The 21975-nt window shown below is 40.6% G+C and overlaps 1 protein-coding gene across 2 annotated transcripts; it reads left to right on the top strand.

Annotated features, from left to right (window-relative positions):
• The first annotated feature begins 9768 nt into the window (after nucleotides 1-9768).
• On the top strand, nucleotides 9769-15214 carry LOC126625543 (protein CPR-5). Of its 2 annotated transcripts, none has more exons than XM_050294609.1 (5): nucleotides 9769-10261; nucleotides 11388-11444; nucleotides 11809-11844; nucleotides 11981-12730; nucleotides 14389-15214. In XM_050294609.1, the coding sequence occupies exons 1-5, from the start codon at nucleotides 9848-9850 to the stop codon at nucleotides 14920-14922; spliced, it is 1791 nt and encodes a 596-aa protein (XP_050150566.1). In that variant the 5' UTR covers nucleotides 9769-9847; the 3' UTR covers nucleotides 14923-15214. The 2 variants fall into 2 exon arrangements, with proteins under 2 accessions (XP_050150566.1, XP_050150569.1); XM_050294612.1 differs by having other exon boundaries at nucleotides 10074-10289.
• The last annotated feature ends 6761 nt before the right edge of the window (nucleotides 15215-21975 follow it).

Genomic DNA, 21975 nt, shown 5'->3' with positions numbered 1-21975 from the left:
GCCCATCTAGGGAAGGAATGATAGGTCCTAGAGGAACATGAAGGTATATGAGACTCTGAGGTATTCCGACAGACTCGCCCTAGAAGTCAGTACGACGAGTCCAAGGAAAAATCACACGTCTTTGCTCAAACTTTACTACTTCCAAGAGGCGATGGAGACTTACGAAAGAAAATACCAGTGGTATATGACATCACTCAGGACCCCCTTGTTCTATAGCTTCTTGAGGAAGTAAATAAGTTGAAGGCCGAATGTCAGGCCGAGATACCTGACTGGAACCAACCCAGGCCTGGCCCTCTCACAAGGAGGATCCTCGACACCCCCCCTTCAAGCGAATACAAAACAAAAGCTTGGTTTACAACTTTATACTGGAAGGGAAGACCCAATTGAACACCTTAACCTCTTTGAGTCCACCATGGCATATCAAATGCACACCGACGAAGAGCGATGTCTTCTCTTCCCCTCCACCCTCTCTGGCGGAGCTCTAAACTGGTATTGTCGTCTTCCACCTGAGACAGTAGACTCATTTGAGGAACTGAGGAAACTATTTGTCTCTCAACACATCTTCCAGACCGATCACTTGCATTCTACAGATGACTTGTACACTATTCGCCAGAAGCCAGACGAGTCACTACGAGAGTATACTGGTCGTTTCAACCATGAATATTCTCGATGCGCTGAGGCAGATGATAAAACCACCCTCAAGGCCTTCACGGTAGGCCTACGTGATTGTTTCTTCAAGTACATGATAAATGCCAACACTTGGAAGACTTACTCTGAGGTGATGGCACAGGCTTACAACCATGCATCTGTTGAGGTAAGGACATATCAAGGGAAACCCCCCAACAACCACCCATTATCAGCAAGTAGGGAGTGGAAGCCAGATCCAACCAAATGAGACGATCTCGACATTCCAAACGACAGCGGTGCCTCCCCCTGCCTTACTTAATACTTTGCCAAGTCAATAGACATATCAATCTCAGGGCAAAAGGAAAGATTTCCATCCTCACCAGTCTCATTTTAGTAAAATGAGTAAGGGACAGTACCGCGATAACCAAGGGTATCGCCATAATAATCCCCGACCCCAGGCAGTCAACACAATGGGTCAAGCACGTGTTAGGACAGCCCCTGCCCCGAGGTATGAGGCATACACACCTTTGAACGCCACATGCGTGGCCATTTACCCCAGCATAACACACTTGATACCGAAGCGAAAGCCGAGGCACCCGGATTACAAGCCCACGAAAAACACGGGCACGTTTTGCTGCTACCACGAGCATAACGGCCATGACGATGAGAAATGTATCACCCTTCGTGATCATATTGAAGTTTTGGCACGTGAAGGAAAAATTGATCAATTCCTCATTCACCCTCCAAGGGGTAACTGTAACCAACGCCAAGTAAATGTGATATATTCCATAAGTGGTGGCACACCCATATCTAAATCTTCCAACAGGGCCATGAAAAATAGTGAACGAGCTTTAAGGTCTGGCCACCAAGTGTTTCACGTGGAAGACATCAGGGGAGGTAAGTATCAAAAGCCCAACTGGGATCCAATACGTTTCTACCCTGAGGAAGAAAGAGGTATCATCTACCCTCACAACGACGCACTGATCGTGGAAGCTCACATAGCCAACTTTGAAGTACGACGAATCCTGGTAGACACGGGGGCTTCAGTCAATATCATGTTTGTTGAAGCTTTCAGGGCACTTAATGTAGCTGAACACTTGCTTGACCGCTCGATTTCCCCTTTGATAAGCTTCTCCGGTGATATCTTGCAACCTTTAGGGAGCATACACTTACCTTTCACCATTGGTACAGGCCCTTACACAACTACCATTACCACTAACTTCCTGGTGGTTGATTGCCCAACGGCATATAATGTCATCTTCGGATGCACAGACATCAATGATCTCAAGGCCATGGTATCCACACATATGTTGTTGATGAAATTTCCAACCCCCTATGGCAATGGTTACATCAGATGAGATCAACTTAGTGCACGATCATGTTACAACACTTCGGTCAAGCAACATCACCTACCTGTGCCCAAGGAAACCCTTTCTATACATGACTAAGTCATAAAGACCAGCCCAGACGAAGCCAACTTGGATCTTCACGGTGGCAACAGTCAACCCGACGATCCTCGAGATGACTCTTTCACCCAGCAAGCACAACCCGTTAAAGAGTTGGAGAAGGTCTCTATCTCAAAAGATTATCCGGATCGCATGGTGAAGATTGGTACCACCTTGTCACTACCCATTCGGTTGGCATTGATCTTTTTTTTGCAAGAGAACACTGAGGTATTCGCCTGGTCATACGAGGACATGCTAGACATCTTTCCCGATATAATCTGTCATCGCTTAAGTATTGACCCTAAGACCAAGCCAGTGAGACAGAAGCGAAGATCTTATGACGTTGAACGGTACGAGGCAATGAAGGTAGAAGTTGAAAAACTCAAAGGCATAGGCTTCGTCCGCAAAGTCAATTATCCAATGTGGGTAGCAAATGTTGTCCTTGTTAAGAAGAATCCGACCAAGGAAAGTCTCTTGCTTCAAATGGTCTTGTGGAGAATGTGTGTCGATTACACCAACCTAAACAAAGGATGCCCAAAGGATAGCTTTCCTCTTCCTCTCATAGACAGACTTATAGACTCTACGACAGAGTATGAACTCCTAGGCTTTATGGATGCTTAATCAAGATACAACTAAATCCTCATGAACCCTCCGAACCAAGAACACACAACCTTCACTACTGACAGGGGACTATATTGCTATAAAGTCATGCCCTTCGACCTAAAGAATGCAGGAGCGACTTATCAGAGACTGATCAATTCAATGTTTGCCGAACAGATTGGGAAGAGCATGGAAGTTTACGTTGATGATATGCTAGTTAAGAGCAAACATGCTGACCAACATATCACCAACCTATCTAAAACTTTCACCATTCTGAAGAGGTATCGAATGAGGTTGAACCCCAACAAATGTGCCTTTGGCGTAGGCTCTGGCAAATTCTTAGGCTTCATGATAAGCCAACGAGGCATTGAGGCTAATCCCGAGAAGATCAAAGCAATCCTCGACATGAAGGAACCGGTAACTTCAAAAGACATCCAGAGCCTTACTGGCAAGGTGGCAGCCTTAACTAGGTTCATCTTTAAGGCCACCGACAGATGTGCTCATTTCTTCAAAGCACTTAAGAGAAGTAAGAAGTACATTACCTGGACTGATGAATGTGCTGAGGCATTCAAAAACCTCAAAGACTACATGAGTAAAGCCCTTTTGCTCTCCAAACCTGAGGTTGGTGACACTCTCATTATCTATCTGTCGGTATCAACTTCAGCAGTAAGTTCCGTTCTCATTCAAAATGATGGTAATGTCGAACGGCCTGTCTACTACGCTAGCAAGGCCTTACAAGATGCGGAGACACGATACTCCAACATTGAGAAATTGGCTCTAGCATTGGTCATCGAAAACTTTGCCCTTACTTCCAAGCACACTCCATCATCGTGCTTACCAATCATCCTCTTCGACAAATACTCTAAAGTCCTGACACTTCCGGGCGAATGATCAAATGGACGATAGCATTGGGTGAGTTTGACATCTCCTACCAACTAAAGCCAGCTGAGAAGGGCCAAGTAGTGGCAGACTTCATCGCCGACTTCACATATCCTGCTGACATTGTTTCTACACCTAAAGAAGTGGTTTCATTACCCTCGGAAGCTTAGAAAATAGAACCAACAGCCCCAGCATGGAGTCTATATGTTGATGACTCGTCCAACCAACAGGGTTGTGGAGCAGGACTAGTCCTTACGACCCCTGACAAAGTTTAGACACATAAATTTTGAAGGTCCAGCTACCCTACTATTACTCACAAGGGTAAAGGAACAACACCACTACTTGATAACTAAAAAGTCTCAATATGTGTCAACCTCCATGCTCATTGGCAAGCCAGACTGGCAAAAATGCCTAACCTTTACTCACATTGGAGAAAACACTCCCAACAAGATTGCTTGCTCAAAAATCGAAGAGGCACCACTCTCCAAATCTCGAGAGCCAGACTCCCAACAGGATTACTTTCTAAAAAATCGAAGAGACACTGCTCTCCGAATCTCAAAAGTCAGACTCCCAACAGGATTGCTTTCTCAAAAATTGAAGAGGCACCGTTATCTGAATCTCGAGAGCCAGATCCCCGACAGGATTGCTGGTTCAAAAACCTAAGAGGCACCGCTCTCCGAACTTCGAGAGTCAGATTTCCTTGGATAAAGTTTGGCTGCAATCTTCACAAGCAACATCAGATTTCCAGATACCACAGATCACTTTTTCAAAGCGCTATGACAAAGTTAAAACATGTGAAGCTTGCAATTCCAACTACATTGCTATGACCAAGAAGGGTAAAGGAATAGCATTATTACTTGCTCAAAAATCGAAGAGGCACCGCCCTCCAAATCTCGAGAGCCAGACTCTCAACATGATTACTTTCTCAAAAATTGAAAAGGCACCGCTCTCCGAATCTCAAGAGCCAGACTACCAACATGATTGCTTTCTCAAAAATCGAAGAGGCACCGTTCTCCAAATCTCGAGAGCCAGATCCCTGACAGGATTACTTGTTCGAAAACCGAAGAGGCATCGCTCTTCGAACTTCAAGAGCCAGATTTCCTTAGATAAAGCTTGTCTGCAATCTTCACACGCAACATCAGCTTTCCAGATACCACATACCATTTTTTCAAAGTGCTCTAACAAAGTTAAAACACGTGAAGCTTGCAGCTCCCACTACATTGCTACGACCAAGAAGGGTAAAAGAATAGTATTACTACTTGTTATTCGAGAAACTCTTATATATGTTAACCTCCATCCTCCACGGACAGGTAGACCTGTAAAAATGCTCAACCCTTCCTCATATCTGAGAGGGCACTCCCAACGAAGTCTCTCGAAATACTCAGCTTCTTTTCCTCCCGATAATACCTCTGCAAACAAGCCACACCAAAGCAAGAGTATCTCATATCACCTGGGTTAAAAGCAAGAGTATCCCATATCATGCTTTTTCCCTGTCTTTTCCTTTGGCCTTGTTTTTACCTGCAAGACAAGGAGAAAGATAGCAATCAGTCAGCACTTGGAATCAAGCTTCCAGTTAGGAACTGACTACCTGGAATCCCTTGCCTGATTACTTACCTGTCATTGCTCTTGAGTACTCATCTTCAACATCTTATGCTTCTAGAGAAGATACCACATCTGCCTGAGGAACAGATAGGGCAAGTGAGAAGGATACAAGGAATCATGTGGAGACAAGCGTAACAGAACACGTGCCGATACATCCACTACTTTGTCAACAACAAAAGTATCTCATATCATCAGGGTTAAACGTACTCTAGATTTAATGGACTTGTTTCGACCCTCAAATTCTTGAGTTGGCTTTATACTTTGGAGGAAACCAGAAAACCCTCCAGCTCAGTTCAAGAATAAGCCTGTGGAAAGTTACTTCTTCAAAAGCAAAAGTATCTCATATCATCTCTTCTCCATTTGCTTCTCCTTATCCTTGGTGCTAGTTACGACACAAGGAGAAGGAGAACAATCAACCAGAAGCTGAAGTCGAACCTTCGATCCAGGTTGCTTGCTTGGAAGTCTGATTGCTTACCCTTTCTGTTACCTCTTTCGGCAAATCTCCTAGCTCGGCGACTTGGGGGACTCCTACTATAGGGTTTTGTATCGCACTTGACCAAGCCCGAAACTACAAGTAAGCTTCAAGTGAAATTGATATATTACCTTGTCCATCTTCATCGGTTAAAGATACCTCCCCTGGATAGAGGAAAAGTACTTCCAGAGAAGATGCCACATCTACGTATAAGACAGATAAGGCAAGTGAAAATGATACCACACTTCGGTACTTAGAAGTTTCGTGATTACTCAATGGCTTGGATCTTGCAAGTCCCCAACCGAGGAGCTTCCCTCACTCGGGAACTTAAGGGATCACTATTTGTACCATACTTGACTAATCCCGAAACTACTGAGCACCGGTCAACGTTATACCGTTAAGGACCCAGAAGAGTTTCCCTTCAACCAGAAGGCCAATCACAGTGTGACACGTGTCGACATCAGAAGCCAATCATAGCGCGATACGTGTCAACATCAGAAGCCAATCATAACATGACACGTGTCAAAGTCAGAATGAAACTAGAAACTCTATTCTATAAATAGAGATCATTCTCTCACAATATTTCCTAATGTCATTTGTACTAAATCACTCACTTGTACTCACTAAATGAGAGCTTGAACCTATGTACTTGTTTAAACCCTTCACAATTAATGAAAACTCCTCTACTCCGTGGACGTAGCCAATCTGGGTGAACCACGTACATCTTGTGTTTGCTTCCCTGTCCTTATCCATTTACATACTTATCCACACAGTGACTGGAGCAATCTAGCGAAGGTCACAAACTTAACACTTTATGTTGTACCAAAGTCCTCGCTGATTTTGTGTATCAACAAGGGTAAGTGATGCAAAAAGTGAACAAAATTAAAACTAATTAGAACTAAATAGTGAAAGAGTGCACAATCGTGGGATGAACCCACTACAATTATTCAGAGCGTAAGACAGTGAGACTACAGTGGAGTATTCAAAGCAACCAAAGTACACTTATTACATAATAATGATAAGTTTGTACGTCTAAAATAGAAGGAAATGTTAGAACTATCGGAATTCCTCGAGTGCCACAAAGAGTACAGCTATCTAGGTCTTGGAGGGGCAAAAAACAAAGTTGAGTGAGTCGGTAAAACAATGCTTATAACAAAACCCTTAACTTTGAAAATACTAACCCCTCGCCGTAAAATAAGTATAGTTTCCTTAAACATACTACTCAAGTATCTAAACGATAATTCGATAATATTTAAGCAGTATATTAATCAGAAATATGCCAAGTAATGATGTATTGAATGCCACAGTAATAATCATGTGATAATCAAATATAGCTAAGTGCTCATGCATCTAAGCTGACACACAAGTTCGAACAGATGATTTCTGACATGAACAGGACTAGGTGTAATCAATATGCTCTAGTACTACGATGACGTGAATACTGGCGCAGAAGCACATCACATACAAGTTGGATTGCCTAGTGCAATCTACGCGACAGGACTGGCACCTAACTTGGATCCAAGGTGTGCGAATGGTGTGGATGTGAACAAACACGTGAAGGATTGGCCCTGGCCCTAGGGCGAGTACTAACACCGGGTGCAGCAAGATGAGCATATACAAATATGTATGAATGCCATGACAGTAATATCACAACCATATAGCAACATTTATCACAATTTATGTCACAATAATGATACTAGGCAATATAGGCATAAAAGTGAAGTAAATACGCATTTATGGAAACTATAAATATGGATAGGTATAAAACAACTGCCCACTCATAAGTACGTCGCTAAGTCGTAGCCCTCGAGCCTAGCTTGGCCTCGTAAATCTCGGGATAAGTTTCCCCTATATGTGAAATAACTAAAATAACATTAATTAAAGCACATAACGGAAACCTAAATAAAACCCCCATAGTTTGCTCAAACCTAGGGTTTAAATATATGAAATCGATCTACTTGACGACACGAACACACACGTGTCAACCACACGCTGACCGGAGGCCGGACGTGCCCACATGCGTCGCCCAAAGGGGCTGCCAGAAAACCCATGCGCCCGCGAGTACACTGTACAAAAGCCAAATTAAAGCTAGGAATGTGGTGTACCGATCCCACTTCACAGAAAGTTTGAATATAGCCCGTGTTAATCGGAAATTTAGCCTGAAAGTGGCCAAATGACCACGGCTGAAATTTTCCAGAAAACTGAAATTTTCTTCCTAACTTCCAGAGTTGATTTCTAAGTCGTTACTTAACCAAACTCAGTGATTCAAAAGCCATTATGAAGTTAGGAATGTAGAGAATAAGTTTGTAACTAGTAGGAGTCCAATTGTGGTCGAGGTTGACCAGAAAAATGGTTTGAAAGTGACCACGGTTCTTGAATGAAAAAACGCAGGTCCTCCTTCTTCTCGAGTTTTTTGGGTGAAACCATACGTTCAAAACACAAACAAAAGATCAATAACAACCCATAGAAGTGAAATGAAGGTTCTAAGGGTTTCTCAAGGCTTACCTAAGCCATGAATGGCTTGAAAATCGATATGTCGAACTGTCGAGTCGAACTCGCCGAGTCGAACTTCCGAGTTGGTGAGTCAAAACTCGTCCACACCAGATTTCAAGGACATGGTTGTGATCGTGGGACTGAGATGATCACAATGGTGTAATTTGTTTTTCACATTTGAGTGTTTTGGTGTGTTTTTGTGAAGGTTGCAGAGAGCAAGAAGAAAAAGAAGTGCGGCGAGGGAGAGGGAGAAGATAGGGAGAGAAATGCTTTTCTGATTGGGGGGGGGACAGAAAATAAAGAAGAGATGGGATAGGTGAGGGAGTGAAATAATGGAGGGTGCATGGGTAGGATAAAAAGGGGATCCAATGGATAGGTTAGATTTCCTACAATAAAAGGAAATCGAAATCTATCCGAAGTAGATATTTTTACACTTTAAAATCTACGTCTACTCGTACTAGTGTGTACAATTTAAATACGATTGCGAGAACTAAAATGGAAAGCAATAGGGATAAGTCCACGTCACTTGCCAATAAGGGCATAATCGTTAAATTACATACTCGGGGAGAAATTACATATGAAAATTAGGGACGGGTCGTCACAGAATTCACACCCCAATTTTCAGTGTCCATTTTCAAACGGCGTAAAGATAAAGTTAAAAAATCAAATGGGTATAAAGAAAAATCTACATATTGAATTGGGTTAATGAGGGTATAATAGGTAATAAATTTAGGTTTAAAGAGATATTAATAGTTTAGCTAAAAGTTAAATGGATTAACTGGATTATGATGTGTATTACTACAGTTTCCTATTCCTTTAAGCTCAATGGGGAACCTGTGGGGTTTGTTAAACCAAAACGCGGTATACGGCAGGGTGACCCGTTATCTTCATTTTTATTTGTGTTATGTGCAGAGGGTTTGTCGGCGTTGCTTGATTCTTGGGAAGCACAAGGGCGCATTCAAGGAGTTAAGATTTGTAAGGAGGCCCCTAGTGTTTCACCATCTTCTGTTTGCGGATGACAACTTCATCTTTCTTAGGAGTACGCTTCAGGAATGCTTACAGGTAAAAGGATTGTTACGATATTATGAACAAGCGTCTGAGTAGGCTGTGAATCTTACAAAAAGTAGTGTGGCTTTTAGTAGCAACCTCACGGTGTTTGATGCGCAGTTGCTTGCTGATTGTCTTGGAATGGAAAGAGTGGATTTTCATGAACGGTATCTTGGTCTTCCTGTACTGGTGGGTCGGTCCAAGAAAGCAACCTTTGCCTATATTAAGGATCGGCTTTGGAAGAAGTTGAATGGATGGCGGGGATTATTGTTGAGTAGTGTGGGTAAAGAAATTTTGATAAAATCAGTTGCTCAAGCAATTACATTGTATACAATGCAGACGTTCTTGTTGCCCAAAACATTTTGTGATGAGCTCAATCAAATGGTAGCTCAGTTTTGGTGGGGTAGTGCAGCGGTCTTAGGTTCAACTCCATTCCTCCTCACTGATTAGTGAGAGGTCTTTGAGAGGTCTTAGGTTTAACTCTCGCAAAAGATGACACCTCCTCCCCTTAGCGTAGATAATATCGATTTGTTCAAAAAAAAAAAAGTCAAATAGGTGTAGAAATAAATTACATCTATTTAAATAAAATTTCCCAAACCAAAACCGTATCGAGAAGACTTGACTACTTTTCAAATATTTATGAAGGAAAATTTGCTCCCTTTCCCACCGTTCCTTGCGTTCCATGGATGCCCCTTTTTCTCCTTCACCTTCTCTACATCCCCTGGGCTCCACTCCTTCCGTTCCCGCCGATCAACCCGACGCCGCAGACCATGAAAACACCACCACCACCACCACCGTTGATGCCAACCCCAACCCTTCAAATCCGGCGGTCCCAAACCCTTTGCCGGGTGATGCAAGCCCAGAAAAACCCATCGGCAGGAACAAAATGAAGGCGAAGAAGAGGGTATTAAGAGACCCTTTTGCAGCGTCATCCTCTTCTTCTGCTTCAACATCTTCGGGTTCGTCTGTCAGAGGAACACGCGTGGCGGGCAAGCGCCGAACCCCTAAGGTGGTTTCCACGGCGTCTCGAAGAAACCCTAATGCAGACGAGATTGCGTTTCGGCTGGGGATGTCAATTGCAGCTTTTGTTGCCCAGGTCCCATTTTTTCTATTTTGGTTGTTTGGTGGGTATTTGTTCTGTGTTTGATTTGCGAAATTGTGGGTTTCTAATAATTAATTGATGTTCATGTGTAAATTTCATATCTTTAGTTGAATTTTGACATTCGTTTGTGGTGCTTGTGGAAAAGTTGTGACATTTAAGCATTAGTTGTTTGTAATTCGGCTTCTTCAACTCTCACGAAGTTTATTTTTTTGTTATTGGACTCTGGAATGGGCTTAATGCAGTTGAAGTTTGCGTAGCTAGGTAACTGTGAGCTGGGTTTATGGTTTAATTCAAAGAATTCTGTCGCTAGTTTCTGAAATTGAACCGTGGATGATTTGGATTTGGTGGCCAACGCTGCGTTATTTTTGTAGTTCACAATGTTGTATTGATATAAAGTTTGTGTCTTTTGATTTCATGTTTAATAGTAATGAGCTTCTTTACAAGGATTGATGGTGGTGGTTAAATAGGTATTGGCTGGTGGGGATTTATATGTACAAAATATTGTTAATTGTCGCTCTTTAAGGAAATATGGAACATATTTGGATTAGCCTGGGGTTGCGGCTTGTTGGTATTTCTTTATGTAGCGATTCCTTTTCTGGTTTAAACGTGATTTGGTGTTTGCGAATTATAGATTATGAGTATAGTATCTTTATCTTCTATTTCTTAAGTAATATGCTCCTGCGTGTGAATGTGGATATCATGTTGTGGTCCTGTAAAGCTTCAGTGAAATGGATTTGTGAGGATGTAATTACAGATGTGGTCCATGCTAAACGTAGAAATCCTATGTCAGTTGAAGGTGCTTGGTGTTTGTTTTACATGTTCTAGTTTTATTACTTTGTGATGGAAACAGTATTTTATTCACATGGTATTATTGTATTTTTCGTGTTTTTGAAAATTCATTTGGTCTTCATCTTTAATTTCTTTTCTTTAGTCTTGGCTCCTGGGTTTTTCCGGTGTTAGTTTCATGTGGTCATTCTTCTCCGGCTATTACTTTCACATGGTGATTCCTATCTGGCTAATTGTGGTTCTTTCAGAGATAACTTCTATGCTTCATTTCCACTTTTTGTTCTCAGTAACTATTAAACATTGACAATTTGGGTCCGATGCTTTCTTATTCCAGATTCTGGAAAGGAATGGTGAGCTAGGTGGAGGGATGTCATCTGATCATCTTGCTAAGGTATTCTTCGTTCCATCCTAGATGGCCTACGTCAACAATAAGCTTTACCTTACACCATCGGTTATCTGTTTGTATTTAATTTCTTTCATTTTCAAACTTCACTATTTATAGTTAGTTAGTCCATTGGACATGTAATTGACTATTACTTGTTTACTACTAATGAAAACTGCATGTTCATATGGCAAAAGTCACACTTCTAGTGACATTTTGGCTTGTGGTATGAGGCATTTTGCTTCAATTGATGGAATTGTTGTCACACAAAAAGTGAAGTCTGTCTGTAATGGTGGGGTTGAGCTTTTCCTTTCGCTATCCTTCATAATAGTGTTTTTTTTCTTTCTAATATAATCTATCTTCTGTAATGCAGATATGTGCTTCAGCTGTCAGAGAATCTTTAGCCAATGTAAGCCAGACCTAACTGCTGATTCATCCATTGAAAGTGGTTTTAGAAGTTCCTTCTTGTAGTTCATAATCAACGCCCCACAGGTCCTAGATGCTAAAGTGATATTTATCTTCCTTGAATGCCTATGTGCCAACAGGATTTTGGGAACACATATGATTGTTTTATCAGGAACTTTGAAGAATCATTTGGAAGCACCTTGAGGACTCTAAAATTGATCAAGGAATCATCTACAGAAAACAGGGGATATATCTCAAGCCACCAAAACATGGACAGGTCAAATCTACGTGTGCCTCATGACGAGCATGATGATTGTTTAAGAAGAGAAAGCAGTTCTGTTATAGAAGATTGTCACTCAGAAGAGATTCCCCACACTAATGCAACCCTGGGTCGTTTAAATTATAGAGACGAAGTACAGCAGAATATGTTAACAAATTCTCTTAATCTGGAGCTCTCTTTGCATGGGCAAACAAACCAGTTGGCTTGTGTTTTCCCAAGGACATCTGAATCTGGAACCAACCAGTCTATTCTTAAAACTATTGGGAAATCTGTCATGGAGCAAGCCCGTGCAAATGACCTCAAAACATTGGAGCTTAATCTTACAATGCAAAGACTGAAGATGAAAGAGACACAGCTGGATCTCCACTATGATTCTAATCAACTAGAAAGATCAAAATTTGCAATGGGCATATCAAAGCAATCGTTTAAAGCTGAAAAGTTTAAGAGTCAATTAGAAGACACCAGACATGCTGAGCTGCTCCGAAGGTGTAACGACTGTCTAGTTTTTGGTTTGCTTGTCATGGCTGGATTCCTGATGTATGGTGTTTATGTCTATTCATATGAAAGACTTACAGAAGGAACTGCATCCTGTACATCTCCTTCAAAAAAGGTATTTCCCTTTTTCTCTGTGGCTTTATCTGATTTGGTACAAGGTTCATTTATTTGTCGGTACTGCTATGACTTGGCTTTCCTACACAAGTACACATAATCCTGTTGACAAGATGTTGCAAATTGTTTACAATGCGAGAGAATACCAAGACACAGTTCAAAACAACAACAAAGCCTTATACCACTAAGTGGGGTCGGCTATATGAATCCTAGAATGCCATTGTGCTCGGTTTTGTGCCATTTCTTTTGTTAGATCTAAGTAGTCCAAGTTTTTCCTTAGAGTTCCTTTCCAAGTCTTCCTAGGTCTTCCCTTATCCCTTTGGCCTTGAGCCCCTATCTTGTAATCACATCGTCTAACCGGAGTGTCTGTAGGTCTTCGTTTCACATGTCCAAACCACCTTAACCGATTCTCTATAATCTTGTCTTCAATTTCGGCTACTCGTAATTTACCTCAGATATTCTCATTCCTAGTTTTGTCAATTCTTGTGTGCCCACACATCCAACGAAGCATTCTCATCTCCACTACACTCTTTTTGTGTATGCATTGATGTAGGAAAAATACCAAGACACATTATGTAGGAAAAATAAATCTCTCATACTAAGCTGTATATATGAAAAATCAGCAACAACCTCTTTCTTGGTCGCGTTCATAGAAAGATCTTCAAAAACAGCCAGAACTATTCATTGGCTTCAGATTTTTGGATCTTTGGATTGTTCATAGAGTTACATCATCAATCGATTGCAGGTGAGAAAATCTCATATGAAAATATTTAGGATTTGATTTTACTATAGAGGGAAGACTATCCGATGACCAGTACTAAAATAAATTTTTTATTTATTTGGGCTTAGATTCAAGCTAAGAAATTAGGTTCACTTCATTTGGTTTTATTCTTTTAAACCTATAATTTCAGGGTTCAGCTATGTAACTTTTTAAATCTTTAGAATTTAAGAATTTGGTTAGTTGAGTTTGATTATTATTGCATTCTGTTGTATAGGTTTTTAGGATAAACTACATTTTTTTCAAGATGGACCACAAGGTTTTAATGTTAGCATTTGACACCCTGAAGTTTTAAGATTACATTAACTAAAAGCTTTCATGATGATTAAGTTAAGTCTTGCTTAATTGGTGATGTAGCAATTACGAAATTCATTTTTTATGCTAACGTTGGGAAGAAAGTTAATAAAAAATTTAAAAGCACAGAGATAGGTCAAAACTAATAGGATTTAAGATATTAATAAAATTGTTCTTGTATGGTTATTCTTGAAAATCCGCACTTTTCCAAACCCAGAAAACAAATGGAATTCTAGGATTCCTCCTTGAGGCAAATACTATTATGCATACCTCGTCCGGTTGATCTATACCATACTCTATTCTCGTAAGATGATAGACACTAGCTTCCCACAACATCAACTTAAACAGCAGAAGTAATGATCAATCTGACCGAAGGTTAAATTCATGAAATTCTAAAACTTAGCGTTGTAAGTTTATAAAAACTGAACGTCGTGGCCAACTTTAAAAACCAATCCCAAACCTTTTGGAAATTGTAGTTATTCTACTGGAAGAAAAATCATATGCGTGAAATATGATGTTTCTCCACTTCATGCACTAACATTGATTTAAGTTGTCTGGGAAATCTTGGTGATTCTTTTTTGTCTCAGGGGTCGAAGTCTTGGTTGAGATGGGAAGCCTGGGATCCAATGACATCTTTCAATTCATGGTTTAATGTTCTATGGTGTAAGGTTCAAGTTGTATCTCGAGCGCTAATTGGTCTCTTAACGATTGTTGCAATTACTTTCGTTTTCCTCCATTGCTCAGCAACTGCAAAACGGATAATGCCAGTAACTTACATAGTCTTGCTGTTGGGACTTTTGTGTGGTACTGCGGGCAAGTTCTGCATAGACACATTGGGAGGGAACGGTAATATTTGGGTTATGTGGTGGGAGATTTTTTGCGCTTTGCACTTCTTATGTAATGTCTTTACATCGACCTTGTACCTTATCCTGTATGGATCAGTTGATGTTTCCCAAGGAGCAAAAAGAAAAACAAGGTTGCCATACTGTATCCGGCAAGTGGTGTTCTTTGCTATTTTGTTTCTGCTTCTTCCAGTGTTTTGCGGCCTCTTGCCTTTCGCAAGCCTTGGTGAATGGAAACATCATTTCGTGGTGTGGGTCACTGATTTTGGTTACTGGTGATGAAAGGTGGCTTGTGGAGTGCTGAGACGAACTGCTTCTTTTTACTTGACGAGGTAGCTTTTGAGTTTCAGCATAACAGAGGCCGGCATTATAATTTGTTTGTAAGTTATGGGAAGCTGCCGTTGTATCATATGCCGGAATAACTCAGGCTGGCATTGTAATTTGCTGTGTACTATTAGAGCATTTTGAGTGTAGTGAGGAGGGGCTTGCGTCCAGGGGTTGGGGGTTGTTTAAGCTCTTGATGTGTATTATCAGATAATCAAATGAATATATTGCAATATTAATTAAATAATTTTAACTGGTTATGTCTATGTAGACATGCAAATTTCGATGAAAATAAATGTTCACTAACGCAATAAATTTCGGCATGCGAGGGTTTACGTGGCATGCAAGGGCGGATGAGTCATTGAGGACACATGTCAACATTTGGTGGAAAATAACTAGTCAAGCACCACTACACGATCAATTCTTCCATCGCTGCAAGCCAAAACCTTGAGGCGTTCGTTCATTCGAGATCAAGTTAACACGACCATTGGGTCAACAACACTCCACACTTTACATTTCGGAGATCGAATTAGAGGATTCAATTTGTTAAGAGATTGTAACCCTAAACTCATTAATACAATTATTAGTTTGTACGTGTTCTTGTTTTATTTGTTACAAGATTTTCGTGTTTACAGTCTACTGTTAACTTCTTTTTTGGCATACTGTCAATTAGCACTGTAAATCCTAGTCATATTTTCATACACTTATAAGTAGATGCGTTGCCACGTAGTATCATGGTTTTTTAGTATTACTTTCACTTGTGAGTTAAAGATCTTAAATTTTTATATTGTGAATGACAAGTTTGCAATTAATTTACTACTCCACATTTTAGTATATAAAAAAATTTAAATGTATTAGGTTTGATTCACAGGGTCTCAATGTTAACGACTTCGCATTACTCCAGTAGCCTTAATTGTAATATCACAAAATAAAAAGTATTATTTTCCTTTCTTTTTTTATTCTTTTTTGTTTTTTTTTTCACATGACGAAAACGTGAAACATTGATCCTTTATAGATCGTCGTCGAGACATCAATGACGGGGTAAAGATCGTAGGAGCTTCGAATATGGCCTACAACTACTCTCAACCAGAAGCATTCCCAAGTTGCTTCATGCAGGGCGAGAATTTTAGCATGGTTAGACGAAGTGGCAACTAAGGTCTGTTTAGTTGACCTCTAAGAGATTGCGGTGCCTCTAACGGTAAAGACATAACCAGTTTGACAGGACGCCTTGTGCGAATCAGATAAGTATCATGTGTTGGCATAACCAACAAGGCAAGAATCGACTCGAGATAAGGGGGTTGCGACATCACTTGAGGATCTGTAGGGATAGAACAAGCCCAGATCCGTAGTACCTTTAAGATAACAGAAGATGTCTTTAACACCAGTCCAGCATCTGCATGTGGTGCATTACTATATCTTGCCAAAAGATTAACAACGAAGGAGATGTCGGGTCTAGTGCATTGAGCTAAGTACAATAAAACACCTATCACACTTAGATAAGGAACTTCAGGCTCCAAAATCTCTTCATCATCCTCATTTGGACGAAAGGGATTTCGTTTTGTATCTAGCGATCGAAAGACTAGAGGAGTACTTGAAGGCTTCGCTTTATCCTCGTTAAAGAAATGCAACACCTTCTGGGTGTATTTGATTGATGTACTAGGATTCCATCCAAACGGTGCTCTATCTCGAGACCGAGACAATATTGAGTCTTTCTTAGATCTTTTATCTCAAATTCTGACTTCAGTGCGCGACAATTCTCTGGAGCTCTTCAAGAATTCCGATGAGATTCATGTCATCGACATATACTGCAACAATTGGAAGACCGGATTGTGACTTCTTAATGAACACACAAGGGCATAGTTTGTTGTGTCACATACCCTTGACTAGTCAAATACTCACTCAGACGATTATACCATATTCTTTCGGATTGCTTCAAACAGTAGAGTGAACGCCTCAGCAGAATTGAGAGCATGCTTTGGGGTTTAGAAATATTTGATCCAGTCAATGTAAGTCCTTTGAGAACTTTCATATAAATTTGCATACTAAGAACCCCATAGAGATATACAGTTACTATGTCCATCAGTTGTATACTCAATTTTTTGGAAACTACCAAACTAATAAGGTAGCGAAAAGTAATCACATCCAGAACTAGTGAACCCACTTGTAGTCAACGGGCTTCACATGTGGAGGAGTAGGAGCTATAGGTCCAAACACCTTACGTTTCGTAAACGAATTGAGTTCGACTTTGATTGCTTGTTTTAGTTTGACCAATTGTTTATACGTCGACATTCATCAACAATACGTGGTTTAATGTCATCACTCAACATGATCTTAATAGTTACTGCATCGTCGACGATCATCTTATTTCTACACCAAACATCATCATGATCATCTTATTTCTACGCCAAACATCATCCAAGCTAGCATAATAGACCGAAATCTCACGATTCTCGGGAGGTAGATTTGTCTCTTCAAGGACACTTCTGTAATATAGAATTTCCTCATAAGTTGGATAGAATAAGTAGGCGACAATCAGATTCACGGTAGGCTCTTCAAGGGCCTGTGTCGTGGGTTTCCTCTTCTCGAGGTGTGAATCCTTTGAACAAGAGGTCTGCCACGCTTTTGTGTAGGGCACAAGATTGGCTAGTCGTTAATGTACGTGGATTAGCTAAAGTGTCGTCCTGGGCCTCTAGGAGAGAAGTCTGTCGTACATTTAGTACATCCATCTTTGCAGGCACATTCGCAGCTGGAATATGTGATCTTGTCACTCGCGCTAGATCGATGAAAGCATCTGGTATGCTCTGAGCTATACTCTGAAGATCTAATATACGCTGCACTTCAGTTTCAGACTGAGCGGTGCGCGAATCTAAATGAGACAAAGTGGGAGTTGTCCATAATAATTCGCGTCGTTCATCATGAATGTTAATGTTCTTATCTCCTCTTAATGACGGGAATACCGTCATATAGAAGTGACAATCCATAAAATGAGCAGTAAACAGATCATCTGTCAAAGGTTCTAAGTAACGAATGATTGAAGGAGAATCATATTCGAAATAGATTCCCATCATTCCCTGAGGCCCCATTTTTGTACGTAAGGGCAACGAAATCGACACATAGATCACACAACAAAAAACACGTAGATGCGATATGTCGGGTTCGTATTTGGTAACCAACTAAATGGTTATATGGTGGGGTCGCAATAGCCTTCAGGCAGACCAACATGGCTACGTGCAATATTGCATGGCCCCAAGCAGCGATCGAGAGATTGGTACGTATGATCAATGATCGAGCAATCATTTGTAAATGCTTAATGAATGTCTCTGCCAGGCTGTTCTGGGTATGAACATGAGGTATTAGATGTTCAAATTTAACCCCAATCGACATGCAATAGTCATCAAAAGTTTTAGATGTGAATTATCCAACATTATTCAATCGAATAGATTTGATCGGATAATTAGGGTGGTGAGCCCTGAGCTTGATAACCTGAGCCAACAGTTTGGAGAATACAGCGTTCCTTGTGGACAACAAGCACATGTGTGACCAATGTGTGGAAGCGTTAACCAAAACCATAAAATATCTAAATGGTCCACAGGGAGGGCAAATCGGTTCACAAATATCCCCTTGAATCCTTTGTAGAAAAATAGGAGGATTCAAACAAATCTTGTCATGAGAAGGCTTAATAATAAGCTATCCCATGGAGCAGGTTTGACATGAAATTCCTTGAATCGAACCTAAACTTCGGGTTAGTAAATGCCCATGTGAAGATTTGAGGATACGACCCATCCTTGTTTGTCTAGAATGTCCCAAACGATCATGCCAAAGTGTAATTTCATGCGCGGTCCTAGAGGTAAGGCGGGCCACTTAGTGGCTTTCTATAGGGTGTATGGTCGTAGTATACAGACTCTCAGGATACACTCCATTTTCTGTAGAATACACTTATGACCATATTCGTAGGAAGTTATGCACATAAATTCAACTCCATTTTCTACATAGGTTTTAGCGTGGTAATTATTGTCTCTAATATCTTTGAAACTTAGCTACGTTCTTCCGAAACGTAGAGAATAAAGTGCCTTATTAATGGTTAAAATTGTACCATTGGACAACATTATACATGCCTTACCTTATCCTTCAATCAAGTTGGATGGGCCTAAAAGGGTTGTCAGAGGTGCATTCTTAGGTATGAAGTTAGTGAAATAGATGTGTTCACGTAAAACGGTGTGTGTGATTGCACTATCTACTAGATAACTAACTTTCCTACTAGTTGTACCTATAAATAAATTTAAATTGGTCACATGCATAAAAGTTCTTAAAACAAATATACATTCAAAATAATTTAAGAATTCAAGGATGGTAATTAATGACACATCCCGACCTCGATATTCTCCAAATACCCGGATAGGCACGTGTTGGCCGACACCGAATGGTGACAAAAGCCATTTATTGAATACAAGAGTAATGATTAGGAAGAAATATTCATGAATAACATTAGAATCTAGAAGAAATAAACAAAGTTTAAGGAAGTATCTAAAGTTCACAGAACACATTCTAAAACAAGATTCACAAAAGGAAAGATCATTACAGAATATCACACAAGTGAGTGATAGATTGCTACTGGTAGGGGAATGCCTCGTACGTTGTGTCATAGTCCTCATTTCTAAGACCTAAATGGGGGCGCAAAACAAAGGTGAGTGGACCAATTTCATATATATAATAATAATAAAACAATTATCAAGATACTAACCCCCATAGTTTATATAAAGAAAACTACTAGCATAATAAGTGATGAGTTTAATGAAAATCCTAGCATGCCAAAAATATCTCAAGAGACATATCGTGGAACATAAAATATCAAACGTCTCATAAATCGTCTCTTAGTGTAATGTACTACTAGTAAGATCACTGAATAAATATATATCTCCCGGCCCTATGCCAGCACCGTGGTCTCTGCGCCCGTAGCCAAAGATTACTCGGCCCAATGCCTGCTCTGTGTCCCTCAGCCCGTAACTAGGGATTATTTCTCCCTGCCTAACTGCCAACACCAGATCCTCGCCCCAGGCGGCATAGTGTCCACTAGGTACACACAAATAGTTACGCCTCTCATAAATAACCACTTCATAGTATAAAGTCATCCATCATCTATACTATAAAGAGGGGTTTCTAAAACATGTTCTAGCATCTTATCGTCATCCATTAGATAGTCTACCAGTTCATGGTTTTTATAAAAAATACGATATTTTACAATATAGTTCAATATAGGCCAACAATTAATTCCTCACAAAAAACGAGACGATAAATAACATATTTCATAAATCTGCTTAACATAAAATCAGTTAATAACTCGTAAGGCATGCATTTCATTTATGCAATTAAACTATGAAATTATGCAAATTTTAGAAAGGGTCCATTCACAGATACTCCTTAGCAGTAGAGTTGTGCGGATAAGGATTAAGAATTTCCTCACTAGCAACTTCACCTAAGCACAAAAATGTACAATTTATTAAACTACCCAACTGTAGAATTTCAAGAATTGGAAATGGGTCTTGGGTTGAATGGTTAAAGCCTAATGGGTTTCGACAAAGGGTTTTGGTTTTTGGATAGGTTTAGGAATAAAAAGGATGGTTTGGGCTCGGTTTAGGTAAAGGGTTTTGGTTTTTGGATAGGTTTAGGAATAAAAAGGATGGTTTAGGCTTGAGCCCAAACCCACACCACACCCACATACCAGTACACACACACACACACACACACACACACACACACACACACACACACACATACACACACACACACCTGCGCATACATACACACACACACATCACTGCACACACACTCACACACACGCACAACATGTGCATAGCCCAAAACACACACACACGCACAACATGTGCATGGCCCAAAACACACACATAACCCACACACATGCACAGCCCGCATGCCAATTAACTAAAAAGGGATAGGGCTGGTCCAAGAATGGACTAAGGGCCGTGGTGATTAGAGAAGGCCTAATGGCCTGGTGTTTGTGGGGTGTGCTCGGGGAAGAACACTGGAGCTGTTATAGCTCCGGTCGACGGCAAACTCGAATTTCAACACCTAACCTAGTACCAAAATAAAGAGGGAAAATGGTTGAATTGATGGGAACAGAATTATACCACTTAGAGTATCAATTGTGGTTGAGAATGGCGAGGTGGATCTCGAAACTCATCGGGTTTTTCTCATCGGGTTCTAGAAAATAGAAATATAAAACATGCATTGATTAGAACCTTCATTTGAACTGAGAAAGACTCAACAAAAATAGAAATAGAGTAGTGAGCCTCGCATGAGTTCGAGTTTCAGATGTTTGAAGCTCTCGGCTTCAATGGTAGAACACACAGAGGTGTTCTACCAATGCATGCAGGGTTATAGTTGTGTTCCTCGAGCTCCTAGGATCCTAGATATGAGGTTAACTGTTGGTTTTGATTAATTTTCGAAGGGAAGAAAACAAGAGCTCTCGGAGCTCTAGGGTGCGTGAGGTTTCCCGTGAGAAAGAGAGAAATCTGAGAGAGAAAGCATGGGAAAAAAGGGAAGAGAAGAGCTAAAAAATTGCCACTTGGCAGTTTATGAGGAATAAGGAATCTAGATCAAGGGTTAGGATTAAAAGAGAGGGATATTGGTTCCGCATTGATTCCTCTATTTCCCAAGTAGCTTCTTCGACTGCATGATTCCTCCACAGTACCTTTACCAAAGGAATAACTTTGTTTCGCAACACTTTATCATGTCTGTCAAGGATAGCCACTGGTTCTTCTACATAGCTAGCATCCAGATTTACTTCCAATGGCTCTATCCGGATGATATGAGAGGGATCTAGTACATATTTCCGAAGCATGGAAACATGGAAAACGTTATGAATCAGTGATAACTTCGGTGGTAGCTCCAACCTATAAGCAACTGCACCAATTCTCTTAATAATCTGATAGGGACTGACGTATCGAGGACTCAGCTTTCCTCGCTTACCAAAACGGACAACACCCTTCC

The sequence above is a fragment of the Malus sylvestris genome, chromosome 1 (assembly GCF_916048215.2).
Source record: "Malus sylvestris chromosome 1, drMalSylv7.2, whole genome shotgun sequence".
NCBI classification, from domain to species: domain Eukaryota; kingdom Viridiplantae; phylum Streptophyta; class Magnoliopsida; order Rosales; family Rosaceae; genus Malus; species Malus sylvestris.
Note: the sequence above shows the minus strand (reverse complement) of the source record. Positions and strands in the feature narration are given on the sequence as shown.

Bases quoted from the DNA above. Each gene is read 5' to 3' on its own strand.
- LOC126625543 (XM_050294609.1), top strand. From the start codon at position 9,848: ATGGATGCCCCTTTTTCTCCTTCACCTTCTCTACATCCCCTGGGCTCC. The intron at 11,445-11,808 runs GTATTCTTCGTT...TCTGTAATGCAG, and splicing joins CATCTGATCATCTTGCTAAG to ATATGTGCTTCAGCTGTCAG. The intron at 12,731-14,388 runs GTATTTCCCTTT...TTTTTGTCTCAG, and splicing joins GTACATCTCCTTCAAAAAAG to GGGTCGAAGTCTTGGTTGAG.